Consider the following 16303-nt stretch of genomic DNA (forward strand, 5'->3'; position numbering starts at 1 on the left):
CCCGAGACTAAAGCAGAGATGGCGCTCGTAGTGAACCAGTAACCACGTCTTTCTAGAGTACTAACCTTTGCTTGAAACGGGTCAAAATTTTAAGTCGATCCAACCAGAAACAGCTGAGTTATCGAGGTTGGAGTGAAGTCGTTTTGTAGTTTGTTTAAAAAATGGAAAAAAAAACCGAGATGTTTTGATGAACCATTGTTTTTTAATGGGTAAAAACACCGTGCAAGCGAAACAATGGATTGAAAAATGTTATCCGGACTCTTGTCCATCGAAAACAACGATTTGTCGATGGTTCGCCGAATTTAAACGTGGTCGTACCGACACAAATGACGCGGAACGCTCGGGTAGACCTGTGGAAGCCGTTACACCGGAAAATGTGAGTGAAGTGACAAAAATTATAATGAAAGATCGTAAAGTGAAGCTCCGTGAGATTGCTGAGATGACACAGATATCATATGGAAGTGTATTTACTATCCTTCATGAAAAATTGAGCATGAAAAAGGTTTTTTCCAAGTGGGTGCCGCGATTGCTTTCGATGGAACAAAAAGTACCCTGCCACAAGTCGATGAAAACAATGGCGAAATTGAACGAATTGGGCTTTGCTCTGCTTCCCCATACTCGCCAGATTTAGCCCCCAGTGACTACTGGCTCTTTGCTGATCTTTAAAAAATGCTCCAGGGAAAAAGATTTGGCTCAAATGAGGAGGTCATCGCTGAAACTGAAGCTTATTTTGAAGCGAAAGATAATTTTTTTTATAAACATGGTATTGTAAAATTGGAAAAACGTTGGAACCATTGTATCACCCTAAAAGGTGATTATGTTGATGAATAAAAAAAAATTTGCAAAAAAAATGTTGCTTCCATTGTTAGTCTCGGGACATATTGATCCATGTGTTATAATGGTATAAGTCACGTAACCGACAAAACGCCCGAATTGCTCCTACTAATTTTTTATCGGAACTGACTAAAGAATTAGCTACAAGCTTAGGCTCTTTGGAAGAAAGTTACTATCCGGTCATCGATCAATTGGCAATCAGTTCTGGTTACGGAGATAAAATTGTATAAGTGACGTAAACGACAAAACCCACTTTTTTCTCCGCTCAATATCCCACTTGTACGCGGCGGGCAGTTTTCCCCCCAGACGGCTGGCTATGTCTGCCAGCCATTTTTGCCGGATTTTTTCCAGAATTCCGGCAAAAGTCTGGCAGCAATGCAACAACCGTATCTGGTAGAGAATTTCGCCTAGCGGTTATTAATGGTTCTGTCGAATTTTTGCCATACAATATTGGCAGAACCGGTTTGAATCGGTTTTACATTCTTAGCGTCTTGGTTTTATTTTTTCAATAAAAATTACATGTGAAAAGCAACAAGTTATTGCCCTTCATATATACTAATTATGGAAAATGTTAACTTTACTTTCACGCTACCAAACATACATATTTCAGTTTCATTTACCTTGTCTTAAGATTCGTTTTTTGTATGCGGGATTGTCGAATATCAAATGAAGTCGAATAAAAAAAAAAGAAGGAAGAGAGAAAAAAACAAAACACGTACGGCGAGATGACGCAATTTCGCCTGGACAATTATGACAGCAACCGGAATGCAGCCAGCCTTCTGACGGTTGCCAGAATTCCTCACAAGCGGGTATATTTTCGGGGATGGCTGAATCAATTTCTACAAGCTTAGGCTTGTTTGAAAGTTTCTATTGCATCATCGCTTAAGTTCAAATATCAGAAGCAAATCACTTTGGTTCCGTAGATAAAATGGTATAAATAACGTAACCGACAAAATGCATTTTTTCTTAACGCTCCTTTTTTGCTGAAGATAGCTAAACCGATTTCAACAAGCTGTGGCTCGTCTCAAAGCTCGTATAAGTTCATTAATTAAGTTCGAAGTTTAAATGGATAACACTTCTGGTTCTAGAGATATAATGGAATGAGTAACGTATCAGAAAAAACGCACTTTTTACCGTTCACGTTTTCGGAGGCGACTGAGCTGATTTCAACTTGCTTAGGCCCATTTTCTCGAGACTTCTTGTAGCTGACATTACAAGCACAGACTAACAGACAGGACACTCAAATTAGATTCTTCAATCATTTTAACGGTCATTTCGAATATTCCTTTATTTGGGACAGTACTCACATGTGTCATGATGGCGCCACGTTACTCTATCAAAAACATCCTGTCTGTCATCTAGACTGTATTTATTTTTTTCATTTACCAACAGAGTTGCCATTCATACAGAATTACCTGTAATGTATTGATTTGTATACGTCCATGAAAATTTCATGCAGGATACAGATTTAATACATATTGCCAAAACTATATACATAATTGTGCCTACTTCTCATCCTCCAACGCAATACAAAATCGAACCCGATTTGTTACAATATTTACTTGCTTCTGGTCTGCCGCCACTTAATTTCGGGTGAAAATTACCAACACAATAAAAAATAGTCTAGATGAACAACGTTGAGAAAAATAAACGGTTACCTTCCAACATAGCCAAAATGTTAAATATATTATCAACGTAATCCAATAATTTATTGTGACGATTCATTTTCAAATATTTTGATGAAATCAGGCATCCTGCAAGCAGCTGATCGGTGTTGACAAACGAGGGGAAACCAACTAGTAAAAAAACTTTTATGCAGGATACAGATTTAATACATATTGCCAAAACTATATACATAATTGTGACTACTTCTCATCCTTCAACGCAATACGAAATTGAACCCGATTTGTTACAATATTTACTTGCTTCTGGTCTGCCGCCACTTAATTTCGGGTGAAAACTACTAACACAATAAAAAATAGTGTAGATGAACAACGTTTAGTCAAATAAATGGTTATCTTCCAACATCGCGAAAAGTTAAATATATTATCAACGTAATCCAATAATTTATTGTGACGATTCATTTTCAAATATTTTGATGAAATCAGGCATCCTGCAAGCAGCTGATCGGTGTTGACAAACGAGGGGAAACCAACTAGTAAAAAAACTTTTACATCACACAAGGGGTGTACAGATAGTAAATAGTTCGCGCAGTACAATATAGGTGGAACTAGTGCATCGCCAAAAATTATTTTTATAAGAATTTACTCATACTGTCATGTCTGTTAGGCTGTGTTAGTTTCGGAGATACCTTCTGATCAAAATTGACCCGGACTAGTCCATTTGAACTGCGCGCGTAAAACCAATCGGTAAATTATTTTCCCTAGGTTTGTACAACCTTCTTTGACATTTCTGTTATATTTTGATTGGTATATGTCAATTAATGTATGTTTGGCAGCTGTTTGTTCATGACACGAAACATTTGTCTGACTATTTTCACTATGAAAAAATAAACAATGAGTTTGCTTGGAATTTTGTGTTTAAATTAGGAATTTCTGTTACGGAATCATTAAGGTTGTGAACCATTTCGCGGTTAATTTTAACTTTTGGTTAAAATCTGACACTTGAGTGGATATTTTGTGTCGAGTAGTTCAATTTAATCGAAACTGCGGCCCATTTCAAAGTTTGACGGATGGAAAGTTATTTGGGTTTATTTTGCACTGGAAATAATTTTGACTAAAGAATTAATATTAGAATTTTCATTGCAAGATTTTTTTCAGTGTCGGAAAATAACCATCGATCTGTCGAAAATAGCCATGCTCTCGAGCAGGGTTATTTTTGACAACATCAAAATAACCACTCGAGTGTCAGATTTTAACCAAAAGTTAAAATTAATCACGAAATGGTTCACAGCCTAAAAGGACAAAAAAAGTTTAAGCTTCCTCTTTAGGTATCAGGCTTTTTGATTGACTCTTTCCATCCACCCTCCTTGGTCATTTTCCTCGTCGCATCACGCGAGTTTTCTTTGTACAGCATCTCGCTGACAACCCATCTTGACAATTCCGGCAAGAGTCTGGCAACAATGCAACAACCGTTTCCGGAAGAGTATTTCCATGTAAGGTTTTGGCGACGACACGACCTGCCACTCGTCTATCAAAACTGTATCGTAAATTTAACTACCCCTTAGTAACTGGTAATGTCAAAACGAAATCGTTTGAAAAATGATTGAAACTGGCAACACAAATTGATAAGTTATTGATTTTGAATAACAGTGACCATAACCTTGGTTACTGCATATTGAAGACTTAAGAAATGTAAACAAACCCAATTGCAAATAGATATTTCAAAACGAAAAATTAAAATGGATGAACTGCTGTCTCAAGTGAATCGTTTGTGCAGTAAGTTGCAAGTTCTTGAAATGATCGAATGTACAACCTTGAAAAACTTGGACTCTCTAAGGAAAGTTGTTTTGTTTTATTCGTCGCCATATTTATCATTCTCCTCAGATTAATTCATGTATTTGTATGAAATAAATTTATTAAATGAATTACGAGTTCTTGCCTTCAATTCTTATTTATTCATTGTATTGAAATATGTTATTTTAGAAAAACGATGTCAATTAGGATTCGTGTTGCAGCAAAATGACGACCGTCAAATACGTCACAATTTTGAGGAAAAAAAACATTCAATGCTCCACGTGACGCGTTGACGGTTTACGTTTGCCATGCGATTACGCTACTGTGTTTAGGAAAGATTTCTGGTGTGACTTGAGTTAGACTTGTTTCTGTTTTTATTGTAAGGAACGAGCAGCAGCGACAATTGGGCACCATACGCTTCACATGGAACAGCCAAATTAGATATATAATTTCTTGCGTCCAGCTTACGTTAGCTAATTGAAAACAGATGCAATACCAAGATACGTTATGATGGTAGCTCACAAATAAAATTTCCATTTACCATTATTATTGCACTGGTGATGGATGTAGAATTTGGCTGTTCCACTTTCTTATGTCGCTCTTAGAAAGTGGCGCTGGGACACAAAATTTTAATTATATGAACTATTTCACAGCTTCCTCAAAATGTTTATTTATGCGGGGCTCCTTGGTAACTTGTTTATAGCAACTTAAACAGTGTTGCTCGAGAACAATATTTTTATCATTATCAAGGGGTCGCTATATTTGTGGTAACTACCGGTAAATCGCTCACAGACACTTTTTAGTTCGATTTTTCTTCGAAGTATCTGGTCGTGTCGTCGGTTTTGGTCTAATAAAACAATATTCAAAAGTATTTTCGTGTTGAGTCTTTTAATTTTTTTCACAACAGAGACCACGCTCTTATGTAACAGACTGTACGAAACATTTGAAGATTTAAATTTTTATGTTCAGTTATATAATTTTTTTTTTCAGAAATAAGCTGAAAATCACTTACGAAATTGAGAAAGAATATGAAAAAAGGAATTGACAATTCATTCCGCATCTTTTTACTCAATATAGATTTCCGAATCAACCGGTTGGAGGCAAAATTCATTCGGAATTGGTTGTTGCACTGGAGTTGGAATTTAGAGTCGAGTGGAATTTCATTACTCATAGTTTGTCCATGCGAATAATTACAACATTATATTATTTATTTAGAACATGGTATGTGGATCAATATGCTCCAAATGTATTTACAGAAGTTTCTAAATGAAATAGTTTGTTATTTATATTTTATTGTATTTATTATCATAGCTATCTCGAGACGGTGGTTATGACTATGAGAGGCTGGTATCGAAGAACAGTTATCGTATGTATGAACTTTGTTCTAGAAGGATCGTGTCAATAGCAGCCCTTACACGAGACAATATTATTGTCAATACAAGGAGTATTGACAATACTTTTGATCGTGTAATGGAAACTTCATTGGATTGACGAAAATATTGTCAAAAAAATCAAAACTGCTCATCAATCCAACAATACTTTCTCTCCAGAGAGAAACTGTTAAATATGTGCAATAATCTCTTATCTCTATATTTTAATATTCATTTGCAATATTTGAAGCTCCAAACGCTTGATTTTCTCGAAAAATGCGGACTCCAGTTACCAAGTCAATTGGATTGACGGTATTGACAATACTTTGGATTGACAATAATATTGTCACGTGTAAGGGCTGCTAATAGGAACAGATGAATCGACTACGAGGTCTATTTGGCATTTCCCGGTAAAAACAAATTGAAGAATCCAACCAACTCTTTTGCGATCGCTGCGCTGCCCGAGTGGCGAGCTTTGAACTAAGCGATGGTGATAATTTTCAGGTTTTGCTTGAAGATTCGAACAAAATGCAGGGTTTTTATTTTTTTCTTATAAATCGAATACTAACATACAAAAACGTGTGAAAATTTGGTAAAAAAAATCGATCATAAATGATTCAGTAACTTTCCGTGGTATGTTTGATTGATATTTGAAGACAAACACGAGAAAAGGTCCTAAGTGCAAATGACAGTTTCTCTTTGTTTACTTTCTCTTTCGAGTATTACGGTCCAATCAGCAATCTTTCCATCTAACACTTCACATAGGATTATAGCAAAAACCATCAACTTTCGATATACACTGTAGAATTTGTTGGAAATTACTGGAATTTGCCGTAATAATTGAAAGAGAAAGTAAACCAAGAGAAACTGTCACTTGCACTTGGGACCTTTTCTAATGTTCATCGAGATTTGAAGACAAACACGAGAAAAGGTCCTAAGTGCAAATGACAGTTTCTCTTTGTTTACTTTCTCTTTCGAGTATTACGGTCCAATCAGCAATCTTTCCATCTAACACTTCACATAGGATTATAGCAAAAACCATCAACTTTCGATATACACTGTAGAATTTGTTGGAAATTACTGGAATTTGCCGTAATAATTGAAAGAGAAAGTAAACCAAGAGAAACTGTCACTTGCACTTGGGACCTTTTCTAATGTTCATCGAGATTTATGGAGAAATCGTAACATGAAATACCAAATTCAAAGAAGTGAGGTTGGGTACTGTTTTCATATCTGGGATATTCTATGTTTTTGGGTTGGATTTTGAGAATAATTGATAAATTAAGATCAAAAGTTTCATGACTAGTCTATTTACTCATGTTTTATCATCTGAATCAAATCTGTATGTGAACCGAAAATTTCAAATTTCATCCGAGATTGTCAAGAGTATAGTACAATTCGAAATCATATGTTTGATGACAACACGTGAATAATCGTTTTTCTTACCCATATTTGTAAGGTTTTGCCATCTGCATTCTTTCAAACTCAAGTAAATTGAAAAAACAATCAAAACAATCACCATAACGCTATCTCGTGGTGACCACGCTGATTGGATTGTTAAATAGAACTGCTTAATGTGCTACTGATTTTGGAAGAGGTCATTCCACCGAAATCGAATGTAGCATAATCCATCACGAGTAGTCTTACTAATGCGGTGCAATATCAATTTTTCTCGTGCTTTCACTTTTTATGAGGGAAACGATAAGCAGTGCAGTGAAATAAGTAGGTATCAGGAATAGAGATAATGCAGTTGGATCGAACCGTGGGCACATTATCAGACGTGTTGAGCAATTTGTTATTGCCCAAAATGTGTGAACGTTAATGTCAACAAGCAGATTTTTAATATATCAGTGAAATTAGATGACATGACAATTGAATTATGTTTTTTTAAAGTTGAATATTCCGCTTATTATTATGTTTTCCGTTGCGTGTATCATATTGATTTTCAATAATTGATTTTTTTTATCTTGTCCAGTTAAAGTTACTACGAAAATATAAAATAAACAGTATGTGATAGTTTTAAACTAGAGTGCGGTTTCCCCAATGAAATTGTGGTTGTTTTAAAAAAGAATTTGTTAGATTCACACGAAACATATTTATTTTTGCAACATGTTTTTCTGCGTGTACAAAGGGATGCTCTGATATAATTTTCCAGTTTACAACCTCAATGGCCTTTGGTTGCACTGATAACAGGAGCGCGCGAGCTTCGGTTCCCACATATCAATGCCACGTGGAATCGGATTAAATAAAGAAAAAAAAATTTTAAATAAACATTTTCCGGAACCGGTGAGGAGAGGCTTTTGTTTGATTAATAAGGCTCGATTCGTTACTCTCTTTCTCTCCCGTTCGAATTTGGTGTCGTCATACACCGAGACGATTAGCGTCCTGTTATAAAAGTCGGCACTGCATCGCGCGTGCACAGTCGTATTTAAGAACCCCGAATGAGTTAAGTTTCAGTTGGCAGTTTGCTACTTGTTTGACCGTCGAATACCTCAAAATTGTGTTGTTTTGTTGAGTACCCAGTGTGATAATTAGTAGAGAATCAAAATGAGAATTATAGTGGATGAGGTTAGTGTTCTCATCGTGAAAGTATTCTTCAGAACAGAAAGTACAGTTCCAGCTTTCCGAATTCGTTACAGCACCCGAACATGTTGGATTTGTCAGAGCTGCTGAGGCCGGAGCTACAGTTTGCCGACAAAGAGTTATCTAAATTTCGTGACTACACCGTGGACGACAAGGATCCGCTGAAGGAACGCGTCCGCCGTACTTACAAACTGATGCACACGAACCAAACGGTGGAGTTTGTTCAAGGTGATGACCGTATAGTTAGTTATAGAATTCTTTCTGATTTCAAACAGAATTCTGAGTGTATTAGTTTTTGGGAACAGTTAAGGCATTTTGATTTGAAGTGTTGTTGAAATTAGAAAAAAAAATCGGTAGCTGCTCGAGAGAATTGTCAAAACCAGGTGTAATCGAGAATTTGGTTTGTGATTATTTATTTGAATCAGTAGAGATTTTTTTATACTGAAATCGTCAATGGAGATTTGAATTTGATGGAGTCAACTGCATTAGAATGTTGGCAGGCAAAGTTACCAGAACCGCGTATCAAATTGGACGTTCCTTTTCTTATTGCTTTAGTTTATGATTTTGTTTTCGCACATGAAGTTAGTTTCCGATTTAAAAAAGCGGGTGAGCAATGTCAAAGACACAACTGGATGTCGTGAATACGAATAAAACTGGCACGCTTCCTTCGCGCTTGTTTATATCAGTTCGTTGATCAATTGTGTGAACTGTGCGTCAATATAAACTGCTTTAAGCACTGTTGAGTCGAAGGCAAAACGCGAAGAAATAGAAACAAAATATGTGCTTTTTGCACAAATCAACAAAACCCTTAAATCTTCTTCTGTGTAATTTTGTTTATATTTTCAGTCAAAGAAAATATCCCAATGGAAAGTTTTAATATATTGTCAACTATCAAATTTGAACTAAAAGTTATAATAATTCGCGAGATGGTCTACGACCTAAAAAAAGCATTTTCGAGATTCATAATAACTGATCGGATTCGTGAACTCATAAAGTTGTAGTGTATTGTTATGAAAAATCAAATTTTTACTACTCGTATTGTTTATGGTAACTACCATGTATCTGAGTATTAAAGCGTTTTTAACGAATTACATAGAAGTGTTGGTGATCAATGACCACAACAAATAACACACTCAGCATTCACATCTCTCGCTTATGAATCGAATGAGCAGTACACAGTTCTTGCCTAGGATTTTGATCTGTAACAAAGAATGAAAAATTTCGCTATATGCGAGAATATCAATCATAAGAGCAGTTTAATTAAACCATATTAACCGTCTTAGACAACATGCACAAATGTGTCTCCTTCATATTAGTTAAAAATACTCATTGTTTTCAACCATACGTAGTTAGTGTCTATTTTACTAGGGAACAAAACATGTCATGAGTCCACTGCACTCAATCACTGAAAATATTCTTTATTTCTGTATGTTGGGTTTGCACGATACGCTTTGTGCAATAATTGGTCAATTGATGCGGTTTGAAATTTACGCGTCTTATTTTCGCACTTAATTTCACCTTAATGCTCGCTTATACCAAACATTTTAGAAAACTCCAATTTTTACTTATTTGTGGTTATCTCACACTACTGAAAATTTTATCATAAATTGCTGATAATATTTCCGATGATATGAAGAAAACAACCCACATTATCGAAATGACGGAATGCGTAATGAATTCTTACTCGACTGCATGATTTTTAAGTGCTCGATCGGTGCTAGAATTTTCGCCTGAGTTGGCTGTTCGATCAACCTGATTGACAGTGACATTATAAATGTCATTGAATATTCGCTCATTTTATGAATGTGTTAGTGTAAAATTTAGGCGACTTAAGCCATTTCATTACACTCCAGCTAGAGGAATGGATGATGCTGACTAAGGTAGGTGTTTTTGTTAATTTCCAGCGAATTTCAACAGTTTATGTTGGAATTCTAAGAAGAACTGGTTATTTACTAGTTCTGTATATCCGAAAAACATGAAGATTTCAATGTGTATAATCAGTTATGTAATGTTTTCATTTAAAAATAAACTTAAAGTCAGCACGAAAACGTGCAAAATCGGGAAAGAAGAAGAAGAAGACAAATTGACAATTCAGTCCGCATCTTCTCACTCAATTCCGACTGATTTCCGAATCAACCGGTTGTAGACGAAATTCATTCGGAATCGGTTGTTGCACTGGAGTTGGAATTGATTCGGAATTCATTATGATTTCCACATGAAATTCCGAATGAAAATTTCTCGCTAATTCGGAATCCATTCGGATCTGATAATGTGGGAATATCCCACATTATCAGATCCGAATCAATTCCGAATCGGCGAAAAATTTTCATTCGGAATTCCATGTGGAAATCATGTGGAATTCCGAATAAATTCCACCTCCAGTGCAACAACCGATTCCGAATGAATTTCGCCTACAACCGGTTGATTCGGAAATCTGTCGGAATTGAGTGTGGAGATGCAGACTGAATTGTCAATTCGTTTTCTTCTTATTGTTTCTAAATAAAAAAATTATATAACTTATAAACTTAAATTTAAATCTGAACCAAAAAGTCCTACCTTAGGCAGAGAATTTCGCCTAGCGGTTATTACCGGCTCTTTCTGTCATATTCTTGCTATACAAGATTGGCAGAACCGTTTTGAATCGGTTCTACATTTTAAGCGTCTTAGTTTTATTTTTTCAATAAAAGATACATATGAAAGGCAATAAATTATTGCCCTTCATATATACTAATCATGGAAAATGTTATTGTCAATAACATTGCTTTCTTACTACCAAACATACCCATATTTCAATCTCATTTACCTCGTCTCAAGATTCGTTTCTTGTATGGACATGCGGGATTGACGAGTATCAAATGAAGTCGAATAAAAAAAAAAGAAAAAAGAAAGAGGAGGGAAATAAACAAGACACGTACGGCGAGATAATGACGCAATTTCGCCTGGACAATTTTGACAGCAGCCGGAATGCAGCCAGCCTTCTGACGGTTGCCAGAATTCTTCACAAGCAGGAGTATGCGCACTAGTAGCGACGTTATGGATTAGCCAATAGTCCAATCCACGTGCGAATATATTGGTGTGGCTATTCTCAGCAGTTGAAAGGTTAATGCTAGTGTGAGTATGTCGAAATAATCCAGTGAATTTTGTCGAGCCGTATCGTACCAATTATTGAAGACATATATGCAATAAAAAACACTGCAATGCCAAGAGAACAGTTGAGAAAGACATAAAATCGTTCATGAAACTCTATATCACGTAATGGAACTGTCTTCTACTTGGTTCATTAGTTCATAGCTTACAAAATTCTATATGCATTTTTTGCAGTGCATGATTATGAGTCAAAAATGTTACCCATGGTTTCGAATGTCAAATTGATTGATTTGCGTGACGAAAATGAATGTTATGCGAATATTCCCTAGAATGAATAGAATTATTATAAAAAGTTTACGTGAATTGACCAAATGTCAAACAATCTACATGGATTTCCGGTGTGAAGAATTCGATTTAGAAAATTGCGAACAGTGACCCACTTGTACGCGGCGGGCAGATTTACCCTAGACGGCTGGCTATGTCTGCCAGCCATGTTTGCCGGAATCCTGGCAGAAAGTCTGGCAACAAATGCAACTACCGTTTCCGGCAGAGAATTTCGCCTAGCGGTTATAAACAGTTCTGTCACAGACTAACAGACAGGACACTCAAATTAGATTCTTCAATCATTTCAACGGTCATTTCGAATATTCCTTTAGTTGGGACAGTATTCGCATATGTCACGATGGCGCCACGTTATCCTATCAAAAACATCCTGTCTGTCATCTAGACTGTGTTTTTTTTCATTTACCAACAGAGTTGCCATTCATACAGAATTACCTGTAATGTATTGATTTGTATACGTCCATGCGAATTTCATGCAGGATACAGATTTAATACATATTGCCAAAACTATATACATAATTGTGCCTACTTCTCATCCTCCAACGCAATACAAAATCGAACCCGATTTGTTACAATATTTACTTGCTTCTGGTCTGCCGCCACTTAATTTCGGGTGAAAATTACCAACACAATAAAAAATAGTCTAGATGAACAACGTTGAGAAAAATAAACGGTTACCTTCCAACATAGCCAAAATGTTAAATATATTATCAACGTAATCCAATAATTTATTGTGACGATTCATTTTTGAATACTATGATGAAATCAGGCATCCCTGCAAGCTGCTGATCGGTGTTGACAAACGAGGGGAAAACTTTTACATACAAGGGGTGTACCGATAGTAAATAGTTCGCGCAGTACAATATAGGTGGAACTAGTGCATCAGGAAAAAATATTTTTATAAGAATTTACTCATACTGTCATGTCTGTGGTTCTGTTTCTGTCGGATTCTTGCCATACAAGATTGGCAGAACCGTTTTGAATCGGTTCTACATTTTTAGCGTCTTGGTTTTATTTTTTCAATAAAAAGTACATATGAAAGGCAATAAGTTATTGCCCTTCATATATACTGATTATGGAAAATGTTATTACCATTAACATTGCTTTCTCACTACCAAACATACATATTTAAATCTCATTTACCTCGTCTTAAGATTCGTTTTTTGTATGTACATGCGGGATTGACGAATATCAAATGAAGTCGAATGAAAAAAAAAAAGAAAAAGAAGGATCAGAGAAATAAACATGATACGTACGGCAAGATAATGACGCAATTTCGCCAAGACAATGTTGACAGCAGCCGGAATGCAGCCAGTCTTCTGACGGTTGCCAGCATTCCACACAAGCAAGGAGTCCTTAAAGTGAAAGTAGCTTGAAAATTTGCGTAAAATTTTTTTTATTTACAATTTTTATTACAAATTTAAAAGAATTGTGATTTTAATTTAAATTGATATTTTAACCGACGACTTTTAACCATGTCGGTTTTGTCAGCATTACAAACTCACTCCTATGATGTTATCGGTTGCTTGTGGTTTTTTCAGGCATTGATCTTTTAGGCTATTTTGCTGAAATATATGTTTGCACCTGAAACAGAATGCATTTAGAAATCGATTTGAAAAGGTGCATTCCGACCCAGATTTGACTGTCCGGAAAACTGAACGTATAAAATGACCTTTAAGACTCTAAAAATCGTATACTGTATTCATTACTATTTCTAACTGGATTCAGATTCGTGTACAACTTGTATCTATTATGAGCAGAAATTGGTTGTTGCACCTAAATTGGAGTCTAGTTAGAAATCGTAATGAATTTCTTTCCAAATTTCGGGTGGTTTAGTTGGGAACAATTCCGTTTCGATTCAGAATGATGGAATACTGTCCGTGTATGATGGCCTTTAACATACCAGCAGGATGGGGCGTATCGTTGATTATATATTTCAGGCATACCAGAACTATTACCCAATACTTAAGATATGTTTTTATTTCTTCATTTACAAAGAACACTTGGTATCTTGGTAGACTTAGTAACAAGACGAATCTCTGCGCACTGTAAATAACTCTGACGCTGCAATCAGTCTTCTTTCTTCTAGACATACGAAGTGATCGGATTAAAAAATTCCACTGAATGTCATTGCAATTTGCTTACAATACACTCGATTGTTTAATAGCAGTAAAGGCCGTTAGACAAGATTTTCGCACTGATAATCGCGTTGTTGCAATAAATCTCACTAATAGCTGATAACGGTGCAAGGGGTAGCCGAAAACATTTGCAAATTGTGGTATTCGTGTCGTATCAGTTTCAAACCATATTTATTTTACATTCATTCATCGGCCTACTTCTTCAGGAATGGTTAGTGCTGATATAAATAAATTATTTTTGGCAAAACAAATACCAGCTAACTTAATATGCACCACCTTGAAAACTGTTCTAGTTCAACACCTGACAATTTTTGGCGACGTAGCATTGATGATACGAAGCCAGGTCAACAACAATCAATCAGCGTGTGATCGCTTTTCGTAGGCTTATCACTGATTAGATCGAATGTACGTCTCTGAAATAGAACCAAAACAAGGTTGTTTACTGCATCTGACTTGTTTATATACGTTATATTTAGGGCGTCACAAGGAATGGCTCAAGTTCGACCACTTCAAGGCCAACATCCGAGAAGCATTGGAGAAACTAAACGACCTGGTTGATGAGTCCGATCCGGATTTGGATCTGCCGAACATTATCCATGCATTTCAAACGGCAGAACGAGCGCGCCAGGATCACCCCAATCTAGATTGGCTCCATCTGACCGGATTAATTCATGATCTCGGTAAGGTGATGGCCTTCTACGGAGAGCCCCAATGGGCCGTCGTTGGTGATACTTTCCCGGTGGGATGCAACTGGGGTGACAGTATCGTCTATCGTGCAGATAGTTTCATAGATAATCCGGACGGGAAGAATGCCCAGTATAAGTGAGTTCTGGTGAAATGGTATTTTTCGGTGCAAAAATCATAGTTAGTAAATTATTACAGTACCAAAAATGGAATGTATGAACCAAAATGCGGTTTGGATCGACTGACGATGTCCTGGGGTCACGATGAGTATTTATATCGAGTGCTGGTGCACAACAAGAGCACCCTACCGCAGCAAGCACTGAACATGATCCGTTACCATTCCTTTTATCCGTGGCATTCGGGTGGCGATTACGGACATCTCACCAACGACCAGGACGACCAAACGAAGGAATGGGTTCTTCTTTTTAAGTCAGTTTATTTTTAGTACACCGAGATTTGGATTCATTGCAAATCTTTTATTATTTTTGCAGTCGATATGATTTGTATACCAAATGCACGAAAATTCCGGACTTGGAGGCACTGTGGCCGTACTATCAAGGATTGATTGATAAATACGTTCCGGGAGAGCTAGAGTGGTGAAATCTAGTTGATTTTTCTTTATCTTTATAACCTCACACGTACCTTATCACTTTGGATAGCAAGTTTTGTTAGAATTATTTGTAAATTTTCATGGTGCAATAAATAAAGTTTATGTATTTTTCATACTTTCTTTATACTAGGCTAATCGAATGGTTTGATTTAGAAAATCTCTTGTTTTTTTCTGATTTCCTAATTAGAATAATTTATTTACTAGTATTGTAATCTGTTTTTTCCCTGGAATAAAGATCCAAAATGTCCAGAATTTATTTAGCGTGTCTGGAAAATTTTGAAAAACTCGTTTGCTTTGGTAAAGTGATAAATCGAATACTCCGACTTTTCGCATAACTCAAACATTGTGCTACATTTCGGACAAAGGATTAACGTGGTTAAAATCCAGCCACATGAGAGCAGAGCTGCTAAATGTCACTATCAACGAGCAACTTTGCACGACGAAGATTGGAAAGTTTATGTCACTGGACTGCTGCTAACCAGGCTTTACCAATCATCATATATTGAGTGTCTGAGAGCCGATCTGTCATAACTAAAATTCTCTTGATATTATACTCACCAGGACGCTCATTGATTGCCGATGCGATTGATATTATTTTCATTTCTCCTGTCAATGCTTGAATATGATGTGACTAAACATTAATCAAACAGCATAAACATTGAGTTGAATTCATGTACACCAATAAACTCCGAAATCCGATGACTTTTTACAAAGAACAATGAACTTTATCAATTTATGTTTATGTTAGTACTCTCATGGAATTTTTTTTACTTCAACAGGGAATGGGAGAATGAGAGAGAGAACAAAATGCGTCACCTGTCTTTGACTGAGTATACTTCTACTTGGTCATTGAACTATCGAGTATCTCATTTGACAGACACTTTGACCGTACCGATTACAGTTGACGATGATTTTAGTCAGTCTGTCAAGGTCATTTGGCATGACTGACAATTTGCAGCTCTGCATGAGAGATGCTGTAAGCGGGGTAAGTCAAATGTTTTGTAATACTTTCCCGACCAACATGTCATATCTAAACTAATTCTCTTTTTGATATTTGTTTAGAAATTTTGTAATTTTCTCTATTAACGAGACCAGCCTTATATCAGCTCTTGTTTCAAAAACAAGTTTTTTCATGTACTTGTTAAGGTTTAATGAATAGTCATCACATAAGATTTACGTGAATTGACCAAACGTCAAACAATCTACGTGAATTTCCAGAGTGAAAAACTCGATTTTGAA

At 36.2% G+C, this 16303-nt stretch overlaps 1 protein-coding gene across 1 annotated transcript; it reads left to right on the plus strand.

The window, feature by feature from the left end:
- Positions 1-8037: 8037 nt before the first annotated feature.
- On the plus strand, positions 8038-15177 carry LOC131427418 (inositol oxygenase). The gene is made up of 5 exons (XM_058590584.1): positions 8038-8188; positions 8260-8431; positions 14247-14592; positions 14653-14883; positions 14946-15177. The coding sequence occupies exons 1-5, from the start codon at positions 8168-8170 to the stop codon at positions 15052-15054; spliced, it is 879 nt and encodes a 292-aa protein (XP_058446567.1). The 5' UTR covers positions 8038-8167; the 3' UTR covers positions 15055-15177.
- The last annotated feature ends 1126 nt before the right edge of the window (positions 15178-16303 follow it).

Source organism: Malaya genurostris, chromosome 2 (assembly GCF_030247185.1).
Source record: "Malaya genurostris strain Urasoe2022 chromosome 2, Malgen_1.1, whole genome shotgun sequence".
Taxonomy (NCBI): Eukaryota; Metazoa; Arthropoda; class Insecta; order Diptera; family Culicidae; genus Malaya; species Malaya genurostris.